Source organism: Carex rostrata, chromosome 10, assembly GCF_964058835.1.
Source record: "Carex rostrata chromosome 10, lpCarRost1.2, whole genome shotgun sequence".
In the NCBI taxonomy this organism is placed as follows: domain Eukaryota; kingdom Viridiplantae; phylum Streptophyta; class Magnoliopsida; order Poales; family Cyperaceae; genus Carex; species Carex rostrata.
Genome location: NC_135927.1, coordinates 10,984,378 through 11,009,076, shown reverse-complemented (window position 1 = coordinate 11,009,076; position 24,699 = coordinate 10,984,378). Strand labels below are relative to the sequence as shown.

Sequence of the window (24,699 nt, the reverse complement as noted above, 5' to 3'; positions counted from 1 at the left end):
TACAAAAATATATTGTTTGTGTTTCAATATTGTGGCAAAAGAGATATTCCTACAATATAGTTGACTATGTTTTAAGCTACAAGTAATTAAAAATATTTTCAAGAACGGAACAAATTATATTTTGTCATGTAGTATTAATAAAAAAAAAATGTTGCATGATTTTAACAGTTAATGGGTAGATCCAGCAAAATTTACATTGTTTGGTATTGATTTAAAGCAAATACGGAGCTTCTGTAAAAAAATAGTTTAACTATGGCTATTTTTTATTAAAAAAAATATGGATAATTTTCGGCATTGATCCGTACAATTTTATTTTTGAATATTACATATTTATTACATTTATTTATTTCTTCTGGTCCATAAACAAAAATAAATTAACATTTATCACAATTATTTTCACAATATATTTTCTTCTAAATATTTGTTGGAGAGAAACGAAGTTAAATTATTTGATGAATAAATAAAAGCGCATTTACAACTCAAGCACAAAGAGCATGGTTGAAAGACATCAGATGAAACAGACATTCCTGTATTTTGTATTTTTTTTATTTTTTTTAGGTTAAGCCTGTAGGCACTGTATTTTGTATCTTAATATTTCATGTTGTACATGTGCTACATTTTAAGGAAAATTGTACACACGTCACGCGGTTAAATAATTTATGTAATATATCTTCATTGTGTAATGCCAAAATTAAACCTCCCAAATTTGACTAATAAATTAGAAGGGGTGGTTCTTTGATGGTTCTAGCTCACTAGTGCAGTCATAAAATAATAAATACTAACTTAATTCCGACATAACCTTTTAGAAGCTCTCAATAGCATTGACTAAGAAAATCATTAAATTATGTAGATTAGACTCTAAGCGCGTCTATTAGTATAGAGTTTCAGGGACGTAGAGGCATGTTCCTCTAGAATTATTTTCCTAGAATCACAATAGATAACAATTATTCCCATGGCTAATTGGGTAATTTGGATAGATTTCAGCTTTCATCATTGACTTTTTAAACAATCAAGAGGTAAAAAAAAATGTGTACGGAATAGATTATATATGTGAATATGATTATTGAAATTGATCATTTATATATTTGAAAAGTGGGATCCTATATTTAGAGATCTTTTGTTTTTTTGCACAACTTCAAAAATAGAAAATAATGCTTATTTTTCTTTTTTCTTAAATGATTCAAATTTGTTACTATTTTTTTCTCTCTTCCCTTCTCTCTTTATCTCTCTCTAATAATATGAAATAGTAGCAAATTTGTAAAACATACAATTTCACACAAGAATATTTTTTGCGGTACTTGATTGTAGGGCTGCTAATGATTCGGCTCGCTTTTGAAATAAAAAAGCTCGGCTCAACTCGGCTCATGTAAACACTTGGCTCGACTCGACTCGCGAGCTCGCGATCCGGCTCATATTTTTACATATTTTCCTAGGTTTACTTAGAAGTCATGAAAAAGTCTTTTTGCATGTACCATGGTTTGTTACGTATTAAGTGATTTAGTGATTACCTAAATAGCTCAATCATCGAAAAAATGAAATTTTCAAATTTTCAAATTTCCAATTTTTAAAATTTCAATTTTTTTTAAAATTTCGAATTTTTTCAACTTTCGATTTTTTTTAAAATTTCGAATTTTTTCAACTTTCAATTTTTCGATTCTTGATTGAGCTATTTAGGTAATCACTAAATAGCTGTTTATTTTGAGTTGATAGAACTTATAAATCTTTAATGGTTGTAACCATTTTTTTTGTTGCAAGGAACAATGCCTCAGCTGCATGATTTACAAGGGCAAACTCAACAGAAGTTGCAGCAGGTGAATCCATAGTTCTTTTACTTGCGGTCTTGATCATATTCTTTATTTCATTGCACCAGGTAAAAATATGAGCCGGCTCATGAGCTCGCGAGCCGAGCCAAATCGAGCCAAGTATTTACATGAGCCGAGTTTTTTTCTTTCAAAAGCAAGCCGAGTCAAGTTTGGGCTTTTTTCAGTTTCGAGTTTGATTCGTTATGAAATATTGAGCCGCCCAACTCATTGATTCGCGAGCCGGCTCGACTCATTAGTAGCCCTACTTGATTGTATCAAATCAGTCAAAATCGAGCCAAAATTTTTGAAACCTATTTAAAATTTAGGAGAATTTTTTTTTAATTCATGCAAACTTAAATTAAACGGTCCAGATCTAACCTGAAATTATCACGTACTTTACCTGATCTGAACTCAATTTTATTGGGCAGAAATGCAGAATGGCAGATTAACAAAAACATCCTAATATATATAGCGTAGAATGGTTAATTCTAGAGGTAAGATTTTAGAGGAAGGGATGCTGATGTGTTCCACTGAGATAGGATGAGATGGCACATCAATCCCACATTTTCCATTAATCCTAACCTTGTCTTTAATGCTCATCTTACCGACCATAATTATATTATAATCAAACTTTGTCATGTCTCCTCATTGCTTGTCATCACTTTAAATTTCTCTTTCAAACCCACCTTCCAAAATCAATTTTATTTCTCCTCATGTTAATTTCTTCCCTCTTACTTCTACACTTCTATAATACCTCCTTCCCCTTCTATATAAATACAACCCCAACTCCTCTCTCAAACAAATTATGAATACAACAAAAATGAGGTTTCAAATTTACACTCGAGTAGGCCGGAGACCGCTGCGAACTAGAGGTTTTCGGCTCAGATCAAACCACTTCTCGGTGCACCGTTTGCGGAAAAAGATATTGAGGCTATTTGGATTCATCAACCGATGCATGCAATTCTTGTGTAGATGCCCGAAAGAAAGTAAATCGAAAGGTTGCGATGTGAGGACTGATAGCAGAAGAAATTTGGTCCCGGCGGGTAGAGAGGAGGTGAGGTTGAGATCGTATATGCGATCAAACTCGTTCTATGCCGAGGCAATCAAGGATTGCTTGGATTTCATAAAGAGGAACTCAGTTCCTTTGGATAGTTATAGTGAAACCAGCAGCCGGTGCAGTGATAGGAACTAGCTAGAGGTTGTTTTGTGAATTATTATTATTATTTTTTGTCATTTTTTTCATTTTTTTGTTACACTGTTTGCATGGTTTCTTCTTTTGATCCATGTTATATATATATTTTCCCTTCTTCTTCTTCTTCTTCTTCTTCTTCTTCTACGTAAAATTGTCACTAATAAAGTGTAAGAACTAAAAGAGCGATATATTAATTAAAATATGGTATTAATCTTTTTTCTTGTTCTTTTGATGATTGATGTTGATAATACAATTGAAAACAAAAACCCCAAGATATGTTAAATAAACACAATTGACGTAAACAATCTTTTCATTTAAGTTCTCTATTTTTGTGAAATTTCGGTTGAGTCGGTATGAAAATTTATAGTAACCTTTGACTATTTTAAAGATCATTAAATGTTCTTGATTGAACTATTGCTTTGTTTATTGCTAGCCATACGACTTTTGAAAACCTAGTACAAGCTTAGACTTGAAACTTCTTGATGGTAACTCTTAAAATATTAAAGCTAAATAATTGATGATGACGACATTAACGGCTAAGTCATGTGAAAAAGACAATTAATTAAACTAATATATTCAATATGTCGTTCACCAATAAGTGCACAAAACATGCAAAATTAGATGCACCATATTTATGTTTGGACACATTAAAGTTAGGGAATGAACTATGCTACTAGTTGATCATATATGATTAAAGTTACTATGAATCAGTGTTGTAAATAACGGTATGTAGTTATCAAACGAGCATGGTACTGCCAAGTGATTAATCTGAAATAATCAGAAATAATCAACTGATTAATTGAAAATATCGATAACGGTTTGACTACCGCCAATAACTAATCGGCCGATTAATCGACCTAAACGGACATTTACAACCCTGTATGAATTAAGTTCTTCAAGAAGCATCATAGAAGTGATTTCGTATTAGAGGTCAATATATATATACAAAAAATTATACAGTTTATTTTATTCAAAATATGGGGTCAGTGCTATAAAATCTGTAAGAAGCATGGAGGTTAATTAAACATATTTTAAATATTTTTTAACTAAATTATGCACCTAAAAATATTTTGTTTTATCTTTTTTTTTGAAAGTTAGCAGCTTTAATGCCTACTAACAATTTGAAAATTGATAAAAAAAACGTATTTAAAACGAATCAAGCGACTCTAATTCATAAATCTATTCCTTCATTCTCAATAAATCCTCTAAATTACTCAAAATTACTATAACCACCCTCTAAATTCTTAGATCTACTTTTTAACTAGATCTACTCTTCTAATCTTACATATATACACTCATAATCGCTCTAATACATTAATCTTTATCTCGCTCCACGACCAGATCCGCTCTTCTGACCGCCGTCGCACTTTGACAATCGGATATACTCACCGTCGCACTCCGATCAAGATGAGGACTCTACTCTCCGAACTCCAATGTTACCGTGCTCTCAGCTCCGATCGGCTCCGCTCAGTTCCCCCCTCTCTCTCTCATTATCTTCTTCGCTTAGAGAAATAGCGCTTAGCGAAAAAAAGAGGAAGGCATAATGCGTCGGAGATGAGATTTACAAGTAGTGAAAATGACAAACAAATATAAAATGTGAGTTTGGCTGGAGGAGGAGAAAGGAAAGGGTGGCAGCTGGTTTTAGATTTTCGCTGGAGCTCTCTCCTTTAAAAATTGTCGCTCTGGACAATGCGAAGTTTATTTTGCTTTATCTAAAAGCCTGAAGTTTAATAAATGTTTTATCTAAAAATTCGAATTTGTTGTTTAAAATTAATTCGATAGTCATATATTGAGGCTAAACTCATACTAGAATATCATTGTCTAAATAAATGCAAGTTGATTGTTCCTAGTTAGAGAGAAATTGCAAACTTGGTGGATATGATTTGTAAAGTAAAATTGACTGAACCCTGTCTGAAATTCAGCCAACAGATCTATGCTCATCATAAATTTAATAATTAGTATTATTAATTTGCAGCTGTTATTAATATTACTGGTATGTGTGAGATAGTGATATACTTAACACCTTTTGCAATTGACGATATATAATTAAGTACCCATTAATGCTCATATTTAATTAGCAGTATTTGCTACTAATTTCTTTTATTGATTTTATGACATATTTATGTCTTTAATTGAGAAATGGACAAGGTATTAGCGTGGTAAATACAAATGAAGCATATTAAGATAGCATTTCTTGGTTCAGTATATCATTGTCTAATTAAATTCATAATCATATTTCTAAAAGTTTAAAGTGAAAAGGCAAAGGGTCAACTTTCCAAGTTGGAGCTCTTTCTGTTCTAATTATTATGTTCTTGGAGGTACCTTCGGAAACAAAAATCAGAAATAATTTTATTCCAAAACTTTTTTTTATTTGTACTCCAACATTGCATTGTCATCATGTCAGTAGAGCACTAAATTATGTTGCTAGGAAGTTTCCAAGCCAATTTCATGGGTTAGTTTTCAACTGTGCATGTACAGAAGAAATTAATTTAATTGCAGCATGAATACATTCAAATGTGGACCTTCAGATTCTGATCTTGTGGTGGATAAAATGAGGCATGCATCATAACTCGCCGATTTGAATTGAACGGTCCCGATCTTTCGAGGATTATATGATTGCATGCCATGAAATTCAAGATAACCACAATCAGGACTTGATGGTTTCTGAATAGTACATAATTATAATTCATTAAAAAAATAAAATAATAAAAGCTTGTAGCAACAAGTCCCATTTGTTTTCCACAAATGGGTCTATTTATCATTGTGGAGATGCATTATCTTATTTCTATCCTGTATTAATTAATTCCTTGGATGTAAATAAATATTGTAACTAGGCCAGGAAATATTTGATGTTTGTGTGCATAGGCCTGGTTTTCAACCTAAATTGAGCTACAAGCTGTATTACAAAAGGCCCAAAAGTTTTGGGCTAATATGGCCTTAGATCGGCCTGAATATAATTAACATTGACAAGATATCAAAATTGATCTTGATCCTCTTAAGACTGTTACAGCTATTTTTATTGTGACTGGGTGACTGGGTCATACACAGTACAAGAGCGAGGGGTACCTGACGGGAATCATATCAAGTTGGGTCCGATCGATATCTGATCTGAACCGTTCAATAAGCATCAAAACCCGTGTCAAGAGAATAAAAAACATATGCACTAATCTTGATGCGAATTGACCTATTCAGACCTAAATTCAGATCCCCCGATACTGTAAAAGAGAATCTATTAGAATTAGTAGATCCAGACCGTTCATTTAACCTGATATGAATCTTAAAGAAGATCTGTACATCTTCAATAGACACCGAATTGAGTTGGGTCCGATTGATAATAGATCTAAACTGTAAAATTGTAAGACCCACTTTAAAATAATTGAGAAGCGACGAAACCCCAAGGGGACTGTTCGGTAACACATGAGAGATTAAATATTAATCCGTGCTGAGGAGGAATTGTTCAGTAAGCTAAAGGAAGAAGCATGAGATTAAGATAGTTAAATGAAGTTAAAAGAAAGAATAAGTGTCTTAAAGAAGAAGTATGGGATTAAGATTCGGACAAAAAATACTAAAAAAGACTGTCTTAATTCGCAATAAAGAACTAGTGTTCTATGGAATTAAGCAACCAAGTAAAAGAGACTCTTTTTTATCTTAAGAAAACTCTTGCCGAAAAGTACCCTTAAAATAAATGATGTGGCGGTCACACTCACAATAGCATCTCATTTGATATCAAGAATGAACACCAAAACTGGATTTCAAAGATCCATACGCAATTCGAAGGCAGCTACCAAAGCACGCCACATTATCTACTCAAAGCATCACATTCCAACCACACAAACAAGTTTTTAAGTAACCTAAGTTGCAATGCAAATATCGTTCTCTCATTTGTTAATTTGACAGTTCACACTTATTTATTAATTGACAAAAAGCATCGTGCATAGCTTCCCGCCACTAATGCACTTGGATCCAAATATCCAATTTGAACGCGATTTGATTCAGACATCGGCCACTTAGACGAAGCCGTCTCTAATTTGTCGGATTAATCAATTCAAAGTCTATTTTTTTTTTCTTTTTTGAAAACTTCAAGTCAAAACCCTCGAACGACAACCTGTGTAGATTAAATGAGCGTTTGCTCCAAACTCGCTGCGCTTCTAAAGAAATCCCGCCTCTTAACCTTCGCCACCGCCACCACCGCCGCCGCCGTATCGGCCACCTCTTCCGCCTCTGCCGCCACCATGCAAGACTCCGCTGCATCGACCCCTCTCCACACCAAGGTGTGCATCATCGGGAGTGGGCCCGCTGGCCACACGGCGGCGATCTATGCTGCTCGGGCTGAGCTGAAGCCGATCCTCTTCGAGGGTTTCTTGGCCAACGACATCGCCGCTGGTGGCCAGCTAACCACCACCACCGACGTAGAGAACTTCCCGGGCTTCCCCGAGGGGATCCTCGGCATTGACCTTACTGATCGTTTTCGGGCTCAGTCTGCTCGATTCAGCACACACATCCTGACTGAGACTGTTAACTCAGTCGATTTCTCCTCAAAACCCTTTCGCATACTATCTGATTCCACCGCGGTATCGTTTACTTAACCAGTCAATCTGAAAGTTTGTTTGAATTTCTCACGTCAAACATCCCTCTGATGAAATATTAGCTGGAGAGACTTAATTGATTGTTGGGGAATATGATTTTAATTTTGACAGATACAATGCTTAGTGTTAACTGATTCTCAGTTCTAGGTGTAAATTGCAGAAGTTTATTTTGATAATTTGTTTTCTTATTATTTCAGGTTTTGGCTGATTCAGTTATTGTTGCAACTGGTGCAGTTGCGAGGCGGCTCAAATTTCCAGGTTCTGAAACTTTATGGAACCGTGGGATCTCTGCATGTGCAGTATGTGATGGTGCAGCACCGATCTTTCGTAATAAACCAATTGCGGTCATTGGTGGGGGTGACTCAGCCATGGAGGAAGCCAACTTCTTGACCAAGTATGGGTCAAAGGTGTACATTGTGCACCGCCGGGATGCGTTTAGGGCATCTAAGATCATGCAAAAGCGGGCCTTGGAGAACCCTAAGATAGAGGTGTGAATTTTTGTTCTTGTTTGTGTTGAGAAATTTTAAAATAAACATTGTCCATAACAGAAAAAAGCAAAAAAAATAGAGGCACCTTTCCCATATACAACAGAGCCTCATGTTTGTTGAATAACTAAAAAATGGCTTTTCCAGTTGGATAGGGCATGATACTGTTAGTCTTATTCATTAATAAAGGTAGTAGGAATTGCTATGGCAAAGAATACCACAGTAATAGTCAGTATATCTTCTATCATTGGTGGTAGCTTATTGACAAAATTAGATTAGATTATTTATTATAGCTTTATTAGTTGCATTGATGAATCATTTCACGAGGTTTGCAGCTCTTATAAGACTGTCTACAAACAGTCATATTTAAGCATAACATAGGCATTTTGAGTGCTTGGACTTGGAATTTTTTTTCCTCCAACAATGGTATGAAAAATACTAGAAAGGTAGAGCTTTTTAAGCATTCTTCCTAACAATTAGTGACTGTGCTCTATTAAAACCAGACAGAAACTTCCAAGGAAATATGCCTATATCAATTCATATTTTTTTTGTATCAAATTCATTGTAATCAGGCCATGACACGAAAGATAAATTAAAAAAAAATAGGAAGTTCATAGGTCAAAAGCAATATCCTCTTTTCTTCAGGTTTTGTGGAATTCTGAGGTGGTGGAGGCATATGGTGAAGGTGAGAAGGGCCCACTTGCAGGAGTAAAGGTGAAAAATGTGATAACAGGGGAGGTGTCGGATGTGAAGGTTTCAGGTCTATTTTTTGCTATTGGACATGAACCGGCAACCAAATTTCTTGCGGGTCAGCTTGAGTTGGATGCGGAGGGGTATGTCGTGACCAAACCTGGATCCACTCATACCAGTGTGAAGGGAGTATTTGCTGCTGGAGATGTTCAGGATAAGAAGTATCGTCAGGCAATTACTGCTGCTGGATCAGGTTTGATTTTCCTGCTTGATGGGACTTAGGGGTGTTCATAGGCTTTGGTTTGGTTAAAACAGAAATAAAATAGGCAAACCAATTTTTTATTCGGTTTTCATAAATACAACCAAACCAATCAATTAAGCTTATCAACCGAATTAAAACCGAACCAAACAAACCAAACTAAATTTCAGTTTGTTCGGTTGAACCGAAATAAGAAGATTAATAAAAAAAATAAACAACTTTTTATTAATTTATTGAATTTTTTTATAGGCCCAAAAGAATTATTTATTTTAATACACAATTGAATTAGAGTTTAGTGATTTTCATACTCAAGGAGAAAGAAAATGTTAATAATTATTTTTTTATAGGCTCAAAAGAATTATAATCCTCTTTTCGGTCGGTTCAGTCTAACCGGTTTTAAAGTTTTCTAAACCAAACCAAACCAAACAAATAAATCGGTTTAAAAATTGATCCGAACTGATCCATTTGACCAGAAAAACCGAACCGTTTTATCCAAACTCTTTCGGTTTGGTTAAGTGACTTGACCTCCAGCCTTTACTAAAAAAAAATTAAACCGGACTCGGTGAACACCCCTAATGGGACTTGAAATTACAAAAAATTGGATTGAATATTATATATGCAAAAATTTCGGATAAGAATGAATGTTAATTAGGGAACCCTTTGCTTAGATAAGATGCTTTGTCTAATATTATAGGGAGAACAATTTTGCTTTGTTCGTGGTCAAGTTGGTTTCTTGGGTTTTATTTTAAATGTTCAGTGTAACATAGTTGATAATTTAATATAGCAAAGAAAATTTATTTTGTGTTTTTTTTACTTAGCTTTGTGCCGACCACTTGGCATGTAATGATATTGATTTAGTTAATTAAGATTACTTGATCTTATAATAGTACTGTCTTAATTATTCCCCTCTATACTGGAATTATTAATGTCAACTAGTGTCCCGCAACATTAATAATTTAAATGTGACATGTATATGGTATTACATAGTTTATGATGGTCCTATTGTTTATTTTCCCTATTTTTGATATATATTATAGTCTCCATATTAAGGTGACTTTATAATTTAAATAGACAACTCTAAGAGTATCTGAAACTTTGAATTAATTGCTTCCCATAATAGGTTGCATGGCAGCACTGGATGCAGAGCACTATTTGCAAGAGGTTGGAGCTGAAGAGGAATGACTATCTCTTATGGGGTCCATCCCTGACATTCGCAAACCTAGGCTATGAAATGATGTAGTGCATCATGCTTATGAATTCCGAGGAAAGGGATTATAAAATCCATTGATTCTTATTATGGCTGTGTTTATTCATTCGCTGTTTGACAATTTATTTGCTTGATTTGGTGAAATCCTGCTGAAAGTAGCTGGAAATGAATTACATGCAATATTATCTTTATTAGTTTAGATTATTTCGTATTTATTTGTATCACTATAAAGTATACCTATTTCCACTATAACTTTCAATTTTTGTGCTGATCCAGCACAATTATTTATCAATTAGATGTCCTGAGTGAGTGACGAGAAAATAACACAAGGAATTTCTTATATTTCCTTATAATACCAAACCTGCCTCAAATTGGTATTACAAATTTTGGATTTCTATCAGTTGAGGTACACAGATTTTGAGCAGCTAGATTGATTATTTACCGAGGAACTGAAAAGCCCGTAATTTTGCGCAGTATAGCACTTATGTATCTATAAAGAAAAAGGTAAAAACCTCCTCTTAGTTTCCCTGTATCACTGCAGTAAAGGCCTGTAACAGTTGTCAGCCCAAACTCATTACTCAGCCCATAAAGTAAAACAGTAAATATTTTAGGAACTCAATTTTTTTTTCTTTATTTATCATAAATTATTGTCTATGTTGTATCAACATCATCCTCATGCCCTCTTCATCATGGCTGCTGCAAACAAATGTTGTTTTTGCTATTAGTAAAGGAAATATATATTTTAATATTCAGTCTCGTTTAACATGATAATTAACATGAAAATTCATCTAAATCCATAATTAAAATTATAAATAAATTCTTTATTAATTAGATAAGTTGCATTTGAGAATGGTTTAGCCACAATTATGTGCTGTTAACAATTGGGTTTTAAATAAACTTCACACATGCGGGTAATAGAGATAACATCTATATTTCATATTTTAATGAACAGTATGGTGGTATTTATTATTCTATAAAAATGTTGTCTAATCTTTGAAAACATAGATGGCTAGATAAAGAGGAAAAAAAATGTTATCTAAATGTGTCTACTTCTGATTTGGATTGACCTTGTTGGTTTGTTGGGAGTTAGTAGAACAGAAAGTCATATCAATCCTTTATTTGAACTGACATTTTTTAACTAAAACAGGTGTCCGGATTCCGGCTTAAACATAAATAAATAAAATATGTATGAACACTAAACAAGTGTGCGGATTCCGGCTTAAACATAAATAAATAAAATATGTATGAACACTATACTATCTCATATTTTTAAACTTTTAGAATATATTAAATATTTTATTGCAAGGAGAAAGATGGGAAAAAAAAATCGATGCACTAAAAAGAATCCAATCACTAAATTTGTTCCTATAAAAAAAATTCTTAAGCCTCATTAAATTTCTTTAGTAATTTAATTCTTTCAAACACTGATTTCTTAGCAAGGATTAAGATGACCTTCTTTAGCCTCTTTTTTTTAAAATTTTAATTCCTAACCCAGATCATAAGAAATCTCTACCTTTAAATTTAGTCTCATAAACTTTTACTTACGGATTAAGGCAACTAACATATTTCCATCTTTAGCCACTGCAAATTCTAAGGAATCGGTGTGGTATCGAAAAAACAAAAAAATTCATGTTTTTAACTCTTTACAACAAATTAGTACTTTATTTTTTGAACTCTTAACAAAAAATTAGTACATTTCTAAAGATGAAAATTACGATCCTATCTATCTAGTTGATTTACTCAACACTCAACAGATGTCGATGTTTACATAATTCGGTGGTTAAATAGTTGATTATTATGACCGCCCTTTGTGGGATGACATAATTCTACCTAGGTTAGGTATTTAGCTTTTATTAGGGCTTAAACAGTGCATTTGACCGGCATTATCACGTGGATGTGGGGCCCGTTACAGCAACGGCTATCTATCCTACTCTGCTCTGCTCATCAAAGTCCCACCTGGCATGACGGCGTGTCCACATGTTCAATCACATCTGGACCAATGGAAGCAGTCCACGTGTCACTACGTCATGCTTTACTGAGCCCATCAGCTTAATTGCATGTACAATTCGACCACGTGTCCACGCATCGTCTGCATTAACTGAAAAGATCATCTTTTGAGTTAATAGATGTCGTTTCGTCTGATTGTAAACGGAGTTCATTTGGTTTCACCTAAAATATAAAGGGTTTTCAATATTAATACGGATTTAATTTGCACGGATCTTAAAGCTGATCGGACAGTCTATATGTATTAACTCAAAAGATTTCTTTTTGAGTTAATGCAGAGGATACGAATTCGTACATGTCCGTACAGAGAAGTTCATATATAATAAGTGAACACATCAACTTTTGAAGAAAGTTAAAAAGGAAAAAAATGTTCTCATTAAATATTCAAGTGACTATAATTTAGGTAAAACTGATTTAAGATTGTATCATTGACAAACTTGTCCACATTATTTTTGGATTTGAAAAGTAGTTGGTCACACTAAATAAAGTCAAAAGTTTTGAAAAAAATTGTAAAAAAATATTTGCAGTCAAGAAATGCTGAATAAATAATGAGGTTGCTTGTATATGTAATGACCCAACAACCTAATTATATAAAGCAATTAGAGAACTAGGTGAAATTATTGGATGCAATCAAGTCAAGTTCAAGCAAACTGATTAATTCTGGTTCTATTTTTTTTTTTAAAAGTAAAAGTTAGAGGTCTAGCCACTCAATTTTGGAATTCAAGTTCTAGTTTGATTTGATAGTAAGTTTAATCAAATCAAACTCGAGTTAACAAATAATTGAGCTTTGGAATTCGCATCAATTCAAACTGAAATCCAGCTCAAGCTCAACACAAAAATAATTATTATAACTTTTATGTTTATTTTCATATTACCTTCAATAAATTAAAATGTAAAATAATTAATGTTCTATTTATAAATAATTTTCTCATTTTGGAATAAATTTTTAGCAAAAATTACATTATACCTACAACATACCATGTTATATTGAAAACTAAATATTCCATATTAAATAAAATAATTATATATCGAGTTATCTCTAATCACTCATATCAATTAAAATGATAGGAGTTTAAATTCGAGCAGATCAAAAGTTTAATTGACTGAGTCGTCTAATTCAAGCTAAATTCGAATTAATCCTGAACAAGTTAATAGAACTATAATCTAACCGAAATAAACAAAGCTTGAACACAATTCATGTCATAAAAATCCGAATCGAGTTTCATTTTATCCAAGTCAATCACGTGTTTTATTTTATTTTTCTCATAACAAGTTTCATCCTCTTATAGGAAATACAAAAAAAGATTATAAAAGTATCAGAAAAGAACTTGATTTATTTCTTATTACAAAGAAATGAGAAATGAGTTGAACCAGCATGCATGATTCATATAACTGAATCAGGCATTAACTCGTTCATGTCAGAATGAGCCAAAATCGAGGAAACTAATTATGAATTTTTATTAAAACCGATCTTGAACGAGTCAGCATTAATTGATTTTTTTTTTTTTTTTGGGTTTTTTTTGCAGCTCTTTTAACTTGTATGAACACGACACGTATGAACAGTGAGCTTATATGTTGCCTGTTATGTCGTTTAATTGTTGGAGTACAACCAAAGAGAACCGCTGGGTTCCATAATTAATTTGCTTGGTTAATCAACCTAGGACCCACCAAAGCAATTAATTATAAAGTAATAAAAAAAAAAAAAACCCTACCTAAACAAAGCCATCTATGGTACTAATCCAAATCCAAATCCAAATTCAAATGTTAAATAAAGTAAAGCATAAACAAACAAGTCCCAAAAAGAAAGCACTTGCCGTCACCTTAGCTTTCTTCTTTAGATTAAGACTAGCAATGAAAGATGGAACCATCATTTCTAATCCCCCACCTAATAAAGTATATATATAGATATATAATATATGGAGCCGTACCCCTTTTAGTGTTATTAGTGAGAGCCAATAAGGCAATAACAATCTTTCTATTTCTTATTACATCTCCTTCACACTTCTATCACTTTGAGGTTTATATATATATATATTTAATTAGAAGGTAGTTTAGATTTATTGAGCTATAAGTTGTACCTAAATGTATTTTAAATAATAAGAAAAATATAACAATCTCATATATATTTGTTTTTTTTTTTTGGTATATTCATGGAAATATAGATATGAGTTTTGAAATTAATTCATATTTTCCTTACACGTGCATTAATCCTTCTTTATCTGGTTGAACTATAATATATAAAATAACAAAAAGTGACTAGTGAAGTAAATTTCGTTTTTAAAGTTGTGACATGCATAATAATATCAATGAAATATAACAATTGTGTAATAGATTTTCAGATGTCCAATGAATGAATTTAATATTATCATCACACTAACATGCACCTAGCGAACAACAATATATATATTGGTCTAATTTTAAAGTTTATATATCTATTATTTGTTAAAATTCAGTATTTATCAATAAAACCTTGGTTAATAGATCTTTGATGGAAAGAACATCACTAGTGGAGAACTTGGAATTAGTGTCGGCTGTTTATGGGTATTAGTGTCGGACATTAGGCGACACTAATCGGGCTGATACTAATACTTCGTAAATAGCCGACACTAAAAGTAAGGCATTAGTGTCGGATTTTTAATAAACAGCCGACACTAAATGACTATTAGTGTCGGCCAATAATGCAATAACCGACACTAATACACATTACTGTCGGCTTTTAATTAATGGGCCGACACTTAAAACTTGTTAGTGATTATTAGCCGACACTAATAGTCATTACTGTCGGCCTTTTAGTTATTAGCCGACACTAATAGTCATTACTGTCGGTCTTTTAATTATTACCCGATACTAATACTAATTAGTGTCGGCTAAATAATAAAAAACCGACACTAATTGTTAAAAAATAATAAAAAATATAAATTCTGTTATTTGGCCAGCTACCATATATTTTTGCTGGCCTATATAAAGAGATCAAATAAGACATCCTAAATTACAAAGTTCACCAAATAATTAATACAAAACAACACATCCTAAATTACAAAGTTCACCAAATAATACAAAACAACACATCCTAAATTAAACATCTAAGTTAAGCATGTTTAAACAACACGTCCTAAATTGTTTTACTTTTCACGTCTAATACTTCCCTCAAAAAATATTTACCCCACATTGTTCGTATGTATTCGATGCTTACTCCGTTATACTCTTTGGGAAAGTCCTGCATTTTGTAGCGACAAATGATAAAATATCAAAATTTCATATTTTTGGCGTAAGATAAATTAATTATGCATATACCTTTGCCAAAAAAAAATATACATACCGTGAGGTTCGGAAAAATATCAAGGAATCGAGTTATTATGTCATACACGAATAACATGATATAATATCCACATTCCCAATCTCCAACTTGTTGTGGGCACTGCATTAAAAAATTTCAAATTAGGACACTATCCAAAATGTCGAATGATACAAACATATATGACGTCAAAAGATATGAATTATTCACATCATCTCTTTTCCATTGAACAAATTTGAATTAATTACTATTACCTGAACATTTGAACGCTTCCACCTAGTTTTTCCTGGTCCTCCGGTACATGAATCCGTTAGGAATGGGCTGTTAGAAAATAATTCAATTGTGAGAGCGTATAAATTCAATTTGCAAGTCCAAACCTTATGGAATCTGAAAAAAGAAAAAAGAGAGCATGATTTACAATTCAACTTAGCGGTATATGAAAAACCTACCCCTCAAGCGCTTTGAAGATCTTGTAAACTTTTTTCGGGCTACCCATGGAATCAAACACGTAAAACGTGCTCGCTCTTGGCATCAGCACAATCAATATCCAATGTATACTGCATATTTATGTAAAACATGCTATAATTTTTAATTTCTACGAAATGAAAGAAATTGAAGAAATTATATAAATAGAGAGAGAGAACTAACCCCTCATGATATGGTAAGAATATAATTTTTTTGTGTCTGTTTTGTTTCAATGCTGTTGTTAGGTATTCCTCGACAAATTGTCTATCGCGATCATCACCACCCACATAATGGCCACATGTTCTTGCGGGTCAATGAAACCAACGAGCTCATTCGGATATTCATTCTTGTAGTATTTATGCGCATACCTACAAGGGCAGAAATGTCATTATTAGTAAATTTGAATTACAAGTAGTAAATTTTTGCACTATTACTACTATTAACTCACATCATGAAGATATGAATAATTGGTCCAGTGAGCATTGTCGCTGGTGTAATCAAAGCCTTCAAATCGTCTGCATGAACAAAAATGAGGTCCTCGCTATGGAAAATGTCCATTGGCGGATCGATGTAGAATGCGTTGCCTACTTGCTCAACAAACCGATCACGTAGACTCTTGAAGGTAGGACCCAGCCGATCGAAATTTATACCCTGAAATCCCTTGTATTGATCTCTTTCTTCAAACCCATCACTATGAACTAACTTCTCACTTGTAGGAACTTCTAACTCTTTGCGTGGTTCCTGCAATTAGAAAATGAAAAATCAAGGATAAATCTACTAGTTACGGAATTGTAAGCTAAAAAATTTATAAACAAGCATTTTAACCTCATCTAAAGATATCATATCCTTGGGCCATGCCGTGAAACTGGAACGAGCTAAGCGAAGATTAGCCACCTCGTCATTTGGTACGGGTACAGGCGTCTCATCTTCACCAGCGGCATAATCATCCACCATTACTCTCACATGGCCAGGCGGTACAGGTCTACTGTGAATAACTGTGCCTGCATATATCGTCCCTACGGCCACTTCAATCTTTTGCCCATCCCGGACCAAATGGAGTTTGCAACTGCGCTCTTCCTTTAAAGGAATAACGGAATAATATAACACAAAACTTTGAAAAATGATAGAAAATGCATAGAAAATGGTAAAAATTGAAATTTTGGCTCTAAAATGATTGTTTTAAAGTCCTCTATTTGACTGTTCATTTGGTTTTTGATTTAGACTAGTGGTCATCCTGCACTGGTTGATCAGTTAAGAAGTGCTTTTGAGCACTTAGTCTGTACCGGCTGTATCTCCAAAATTCTATGTTAACAATTTTACCTCAATGAAATCGAGAGGATGTGTTGGTTGCAGTGACGGGCAACTGGTCTGGCTCTGAATAGCTCCAGTGCTACTTGCTGCTCGATTCTCCAGTGCTACTTGGCCCATCAACATTGTTATTTGCCTGCCTTGCCTCTCCATCACCTCCAATACGTCTTTCATTCTCTCCGCTACCTCTCTTTGTATTCTCTGTTCAATACTCTCCTCAGAATCCGAATAAGTGTGTCTCTTCCTTTTTCCGCACCCAACATAAGCTTTCTTTATACCCACCAGAGATCCAACGCCTCTCACCCTCCCCGGATGTTCTGGATTTTGTAGCGACTTTCCTAGAATATCGTTGTATCGATCGGGGGTGAATGTGCCTTCCTTGAAAGCCTTTTCTTGTTCTTCCTGATATGATTAAACCAATGACAATAGGTTATAACATAATCAATTTAGAATCATCACTGTTATCGTTGGTTATTTTCCTTCTTATGTAGCGTGATGTACCACATTTTGGACACTCATCGAGATCTACATACTCATTTCTGTATAATATACAATCATTTGGGCATACATGTATTCTTTGAACTTCCAAATCCACTGGACACAACATTTTTTTCACTTCATAAATATTACATGGTATCTCGTTTCCATCCGGCAGCATTTTTCTTAATACTTCTAATAACGCAGTAAAACTTTTATCACTCCAACCATTAGATGCTTTTAGATTATACAATTTCAATACACCTTGCAATTTTGTAAATTTAATACAACCAGGATACAAATATTTTTTAGAATCTTCATACAAATTCTCAAATACATGATATTGCTTATCATTACCAAAATCCTCTTCTAAATCACGTAACATTTGATCAACATTACCACTTTCGTCTACCACCATATCATCATTTCCATCGCCTTGCATATCACTTCCGCTATTGTAATTATGGTCTTCCTGATTCCTACTACCAGTACCAGTACCTATGCCGGTTTCCAAACTCTCACCATGCCATATCCAACACGTATAATCTTGCTTGAACCCACGGCGGATTAAATGATTCCTCACTTGGACGAGGTTAGACCATTTCTGGTTATTGTTACAATCACGACAAGGACACGCCATCTTCACATTTCCATTATTTGTCATGTCTTCCATAGCAACTTTTATAAATTCATCAACACCAGTCAAATATTCATCTGAAACACGTGATGCTCCATACATCCAACTGCGGTCCATCTGCAATTATAAGAAAACACAATTAAGTACACATTTAGGGTCAAATGTTCAATTTAGGGCTTATATAGGGCCGGTTTACAATCCTATCCCACTCTTTCAATACTTTGTCTCTATAGTGAACACGTGTTAGTCGCGTTTTAGTATTTAAGAAAATTTCGGCAGCATTTCCCCTTAGTTCCCCGAGTATCCGGGGAACTAATTCGAGGAAATGCTGCCGAAATTTTCTTAAATACTAAAACGCGACTAACGCGTGTTCACATCCTAATTGAGACAAAATATTCAAAGAGCAGTCCCAAAACGGGGACTATTCAAAATTAATCCCTATTGGATTAATTTTGAACGGGTATCATGACCTAAAGGCATTAATAATTCGGTTATGGCTCATAAGACAATACTTTAGCACGATACCTACCAACTATGCATACATTTAACTAACTACATACATTTATCATAATACACATCCATGCACAAAATTAAACATAAGTTTCATATTGTACTTACAATTTTTTTTGATGCCGAATCGAGTGACATGAAGAGATCGTGGCACCAAATCCCTCAAAATTGTAGCAAGATGACTATTATATATTTCCTGAAAAACAAACAGTACGTATATTTTTATTCAATTATCACAGAAATTCAATTATCAGTGATAACCACACAAATTCTAAAATTAATGTTTTTGTTAATAGCGGAACGGTTCAAAATTGATATAAAAATTTATCGGATGTTAAAATATGAGGAAAGTCCAAGGTTTAGAAGATTAAAGTTGAATCAGGTGCATGATTGCTGAACGGTTCAAAATTGTTTGATTCTGACACTGCGAATCAGGTGATTGCTGAAATTCAGAAGGCTTGTGCAAGGTAGGGAAGTTGTTTGTAGGATAAAGGTAGGGAATTTGTAACATAAAAATATGATTATAAAATAAATTAGTAGAAGGCATTGCATAGCAAGCTATTTGATACAGCTAACCTTGTGCAAATTGCTTGATTAAAAATATTGACGACTATAAGTGAGATACTAATTGCAATTGCATTGTCAATTGGGTTGTTGCATGGAGCATAATTTTATGTTCCATCATATTACCATTCCAACCCTCTCATGTAGTTGATCTCAAAATCCAAGTCAACTCCATTTAAATGATCCAGTATTGTTAGGTTCAACTTTGTTCCATTTTTGGAATGAAACGAACTAATTGTTGATAGAAAAATAAGGTACTTGGTAAAAATGCATACATTTACTCAATTTATTAAATCAATTAAATGCAGTCCTGACACAGTTCAATCATGCTGGCACTTGCAAATTCCTTTTTTTTTTTTTTTTTTTTGGAGTATGTAGAATGGGCCAACTTTAATCTTTTACACCATGTTTGGTTGTGGCCTAAATGGTGGAATAAGGAGTTTAGAAAATACCGTGTTTCGCGTAGAGAGATATCAGTGGAGAGGGAGCTCAGCGTGGCTGGGTGAGTTCATCAAAAAAAACCTAGCTATAAATGATTTATTAGTGTCGGTCTTTTGACTTACTGTCGGATTTTTATAATTAGCCGACATTAATAAATAAGAATTAGTGTCGGTTCATTATAAAGAGCCGACAGTAATTTATTAGTGTCGGTTATATCTTATTAGCCGACACTAATTCTTACTTATTAATGTCGGCTAATTATAAAAAGCCAACACTAACTATTAGTATCGGCTAATTATTATGATCCGACAGTAATTCTTAGTTATTAGTGTCGCCTAAAGTTAATCAGCCGACAGTAATGTTATTAGTGTCGGTTATTTCAAAATGACCGATACTAAAGTATTAGTGTCGGCTAAATTAGGTGACAGTAATTGTGTGTTCTCCACTAGTGCATAATATTTTCCATCTTTCTTTTATAAAAGTATGATTGCCCATAAAGGGATAATAAAAAAATAATTAATCAAATCAAAAATTTATTAATTATTTTTTAAATACTAATCATTTGAGCTTATCTAGGCTCTAAATTTGGTAATAATTTGTTATTTCATCAGCAAATAGTTCGAGGGGTACCAATGGGAGATACAAATCAAAAGTAATATTAATGAATTAAATTATTGAAGGGAGTAAAGTCAAGCACGATTAAAAGCTAATGAGATCCCGCTTAGTATACATGCATTAAACAGCATAGCATAATACAAAGCATGCATACCCCACCAAACTAAGAAATAAAATAATCAAAGTATTAAGATGTATTTAAATAATAACACAACACGACAATGCTAACAGCGGGTTGCACATGCATCCCCCACCGTCCGTTGGTCAGACAACGCGCCGCGCGCTCCGATTATTTTAAGCAATATGATTAACTTAATCCCACTTGATTAATTAGTTGTATAATTACAGCATTAATTAATGTAGTTAGCTTTGTCCCCTACCTATGTCCAAAGGTTTATTTTTATGCATCCAATGAGGTTCTTCTCTACATTCGTGTTATAAACCCCTTTTGCCATTTGGTGGCACGTTCCTGCGATTTTATGGTTTTGCTTTTAACATGCATGTCAGACTAATTAATTAATTATTTATTTTACAATGGGTGATAGCGTTGGCAGTGACCAATAAAGACATCATAGGAGCCATTAAAAATTCAAAATATAAATCATGAATGCATGAGAAGTACATATATATATATATATATGAGGAGGGTTCAAATGCACCCAAATTTTTGTGCACCCAAATGCACTCTATCTTTCAAATTCTTTTTCTCCGTTTTCAAAGTCCGAATAGTCATCCGAACTGTTAGATGCGATCTATATATTAAGATGTGCTTGGAGACCAAATTTTACAATTTTTGGAATTTTTTTACTATTTATTAAGCCATTTTGAAAAATCGCTGATCCAATGGTCCAGAAAATGTAAAATCAGCGATTTTCAAAGTGGCTTAATAAATAGTAAAAAAATTCCAAAAAATGTAAAATTTGGTCTCCAAGCACATCTTAATATATAGATCGCATCTAACAGTTCGGATGACTATTCGGACTTTGAAAACGGAGAAAAAGAATTTGAAAGATAGGGTGCATTTGGGTGCACAAAAATTTGGGTGCATTTGAACCCTCTCTCTCTATATATATATATATTGGAATATATAAAACATATTCTGTCTTAGTGCTGTTCCAAAACAAACTCTTAATTTGTACACATCATAAAGAAATGCCTGGTTGATATATATTTGGTTTATTTGTGTAATATATAAGTTTTGATTGTTAATATTTCAATGTGTAGCAGGAATGGGTGGTTCCATATAAATAGCTACTAATGAAATTGATATTTGATTGTTATTATTTTCTTATTACTGAATAGCATTTAAAGGTATTTGTTTTTTTTATCTTGTGTCTAATTAGGACTATTCATTGTCTTAAATAATATACAGATCGACCTGGATAAGACTAAAGTATATATAATAATTTGTAAAATACGTAGATATACAAGTTGCACTTGTACAGACATATCAAAAGAGTGCATTTTATGAACCCCCATGTAAATATTTATAAATAATTAATTATTCATCTCAATTGTTATAGACATCATATTTCAACATAGAGGGGATCATTTTCACAGTGATCTAATTTGACAATTTTGAGAATATTTCAAAGCAAAACTAACATTGAAAATCAAACATTATACTTGATCAATATATATATATATATATAGAGGTAGTCTACGGTGAGTTGCGAAGTAAAACGCGTTTCTACTTCACGCCGTATTTTTATTTTGAAAGTCCAAACGACCGATCCGAACCGTTAGATGTTTAATCCATATTGAAATGTGCTTGGAGACCAAATTTTACATTTTTTGGAATTTTTTTACTATTTATTAAGCATTTTTGAAAATTGCTGTTTTGCTGTGAACAGTAAAAACAGTAAAATTTTCTGGACCATCAGATCAGCGACTTTCAAACTTGCTTAATAAATAGTAAAAAAATTCCAAAAAATGTAAAATTTGGTCTCCAAGCACATTTCAATATGGAGAATAAGATGAACGGTTCGGATCGACGTTTTGAACTTTAAAATCGCAAAATATGAGTGTGAAGTAAAATAGTCGCTTTACTTCGCAACTCACCGTAGCCTAGCTCTATATATATATATATATATATATTGACCACATCTATAAAAAAAATGCTGATATTTGGTGTGTGTTTCACCATACATCAAGTGACTTAAATTTTCAACGGCCAGAAATTAATTAATGATCTATGAAACATCATCAAATAATACTTAAAGTGGTTAAAATTTAAATTATTTGTCTATCTATATATCCTGCAACATACCTTTAAACTTACTTTAAAAAAAAAAACTTTGATAAGAAAAATATCATTGTCAAGTGATCACTCTTAATTTAACATATATACATTCTAGAGAGGGAGATAATTACTTAACAATTTATTATTTTCACAATTTTAACAATCTTCCAACATCTGCCAAGTTCTCAAAAAAAAAAAAAAAAAAAAAAACAATTTTCACAATCTTCAAAATAAAATTCAATTTTGAATTCCAACATATTATCGACATTTTATGTCCATAAAATATGATGAGATTTGATGAAGTTTCCCCGTATATAAAGTTCCTTGAAATTGAAAGAGTCCAATTCTTAAATTGCATGAAATTTTATTGTTAGGCTATTTATATGTCCAATAACATACCTCTAAATTTATTTTTTATTTTTTATTTATTTAGAAATCTATTGTCAAATTTAAGAAAATAATCATTGTTAACTGTTTAAGTGATCCCTCCTCTACATTCTATATCTGATTTTTAAGAAACATTGTAACTTTCTATATGTACTAAAATTAAGAGTACATGGAAATAAATAGTTCACATTTAAATACAGATTTGGAAAATAGAGATTGTGATAAAAAAGTTTCTTAATAATATAAAAGGTATCCAATTTGATCTAGCATTGATTATTTTTCTAAATGGTAGTAGCAACTTGCAAAGAGAATTTATTTAGAAAATGTCCAATCATGTGTTTTAAATAAATTTTAAAGAAAAAGTTACATGCTAGATTTGGATAGGTGTCGTTAGCCATTTTAATACAAATTGGCATATACAAAGAAGACATTGGCACATATATTATCATATCATTTCTTTAAGATTTTTCTAAGCAGCCTTTTCCTTAATTTTTTGTTTGCCTTTTTTGGAAGGTTACAACGTTAGATGAACACGAAATATAAAAAATAACTAGAACAATTAAATAACAACATAAAAATAATGGAAGCGTGAGCCGTGATTTTTATTTTTATCCAAAAAAACAAATTCTTTTATTATAAATAACCACGGTTTTGCAAAATTTATAAAAATGCCCAAACCGCACAGAATATTTACGATCCGAATTTTTTATTATTTTTTGGATTTAAAATTCCGGACCGCATAGAATATTTGCGGTCCGAAATTTTAATTTTTTTTTTTTTTTTTTGCATTTAAAAGTTCAACTTTGCACATCTGGTTAACATATCAAAACACCTTTAAAAATCATGAAAATTTACCTACATGCAGTATTGACTTCATAGAACAAGACTGTAAAGTTTCATACAAAATCTCAAAACAGATTGTGAGATATCGGCTCTCAAAACTTGCCCGAACTGCTGAAGGAGTGCTTCTGAGTCCAACTTTGCACATCTGGTTAACATATCAAAACACCTTCCAAAATCATGAAAATTTACCGACATGCAGTCTTGACTTCATAGAACAAGACTGTGAAGTTTCATACAAAATCTCAAAACAGATTGTGAGATATCGGCACTCAAAAATTGCCCGAACTTCTGAACGAGTGCTTCTGAGTCCAACTTTGCACATCTGGTTAACATATCAAAACACCTTAAAAAATCATAAAAATTTACCGACATGCTGTCTTGACTTCATAGAATAATACTGTAAAGTTTCATACAAAATATCAGAACAGATCGTGAGATATCGGCTCTCAAAAATTGCCCGAACTGCTGAATGAGTGCTTCAACTTTGCACATCTAATTAACATATCAAACCACCTTCAAAAATCATGAAAATTTACCGACATGCATTCTTGACTTCATAGAACAAGACTGTGAAGTTTTATACAAAATCTCGGAACAGATCGTGAGATATCGGCTCTCAAAAATTGTCCGAACTGCTGAAGGAGTGCTTCTGAGTCCAACTTTGCACATCTGGTTAACATATCAAGACTG

The 24,699-nt window shown here is 32.9% G+C and overlaps 1 protein-coding gene across 1 annotated transcript; it reads left to right on the top strand.

The window, feature by feature from the left end:
* Nucleotides 1-6,859: 6,859 nt before the first annotated feature.
* On the top strand, nucleotides 6,860-10,434 carry LOC144560527 (thioredoxin reductase NTRB-like). Its single transcript, XM_078309751.1, has 4 exons — nucleotides 6,860-7,565; nucleotides 7,778-8,068; nucleotides 8,711-9,008; nucleotides 10,135-10,434. The coding sequence occupies exons 1-4, from the start codon at nucleotides 7,113-7,115 to the stop codon at nucleotides 10,194-10,196; spliced, it is 1,104 nt and encodes a 367-aa protein (XP_078165877.1). The 5' UTR covers nucleotides 6,860-7,112; the 3' UTR covers nucleotides 10,197-10,434.
* The last annotated feature ends 14,265 nt before the right edge of the window (nucleotides 10,435-24,699 follow it).

What these genes read in the sequence shown, in the direction of transcription:
- LOC144560527 (XM_078309751.1), top strand. Translation starts at nt 7,113, where the DNA reads ATGAGCGTTTGCTCCAAACTCGCTGCGCTTCTAAAGAAATCCCGCCTC. An exon ending in TGGAGAACCCTAAGATAGAG is followed by an intron (nt 8,069 to 8,710) that starts GTGTGAATTTTT and finishes TCTTTTCTTCAG; the next exon opens with GTTTTGTGGAATTCTGAGGT. An exon ending in AATTACTGCTGCTGGATCAG is followed by an intron (nt 9,009 to 10,134) that starts GTTTGATTTTCC and finishes TTCCCATAATAG; the next exon opens with GTTGCATGGCAGCACTGGAT.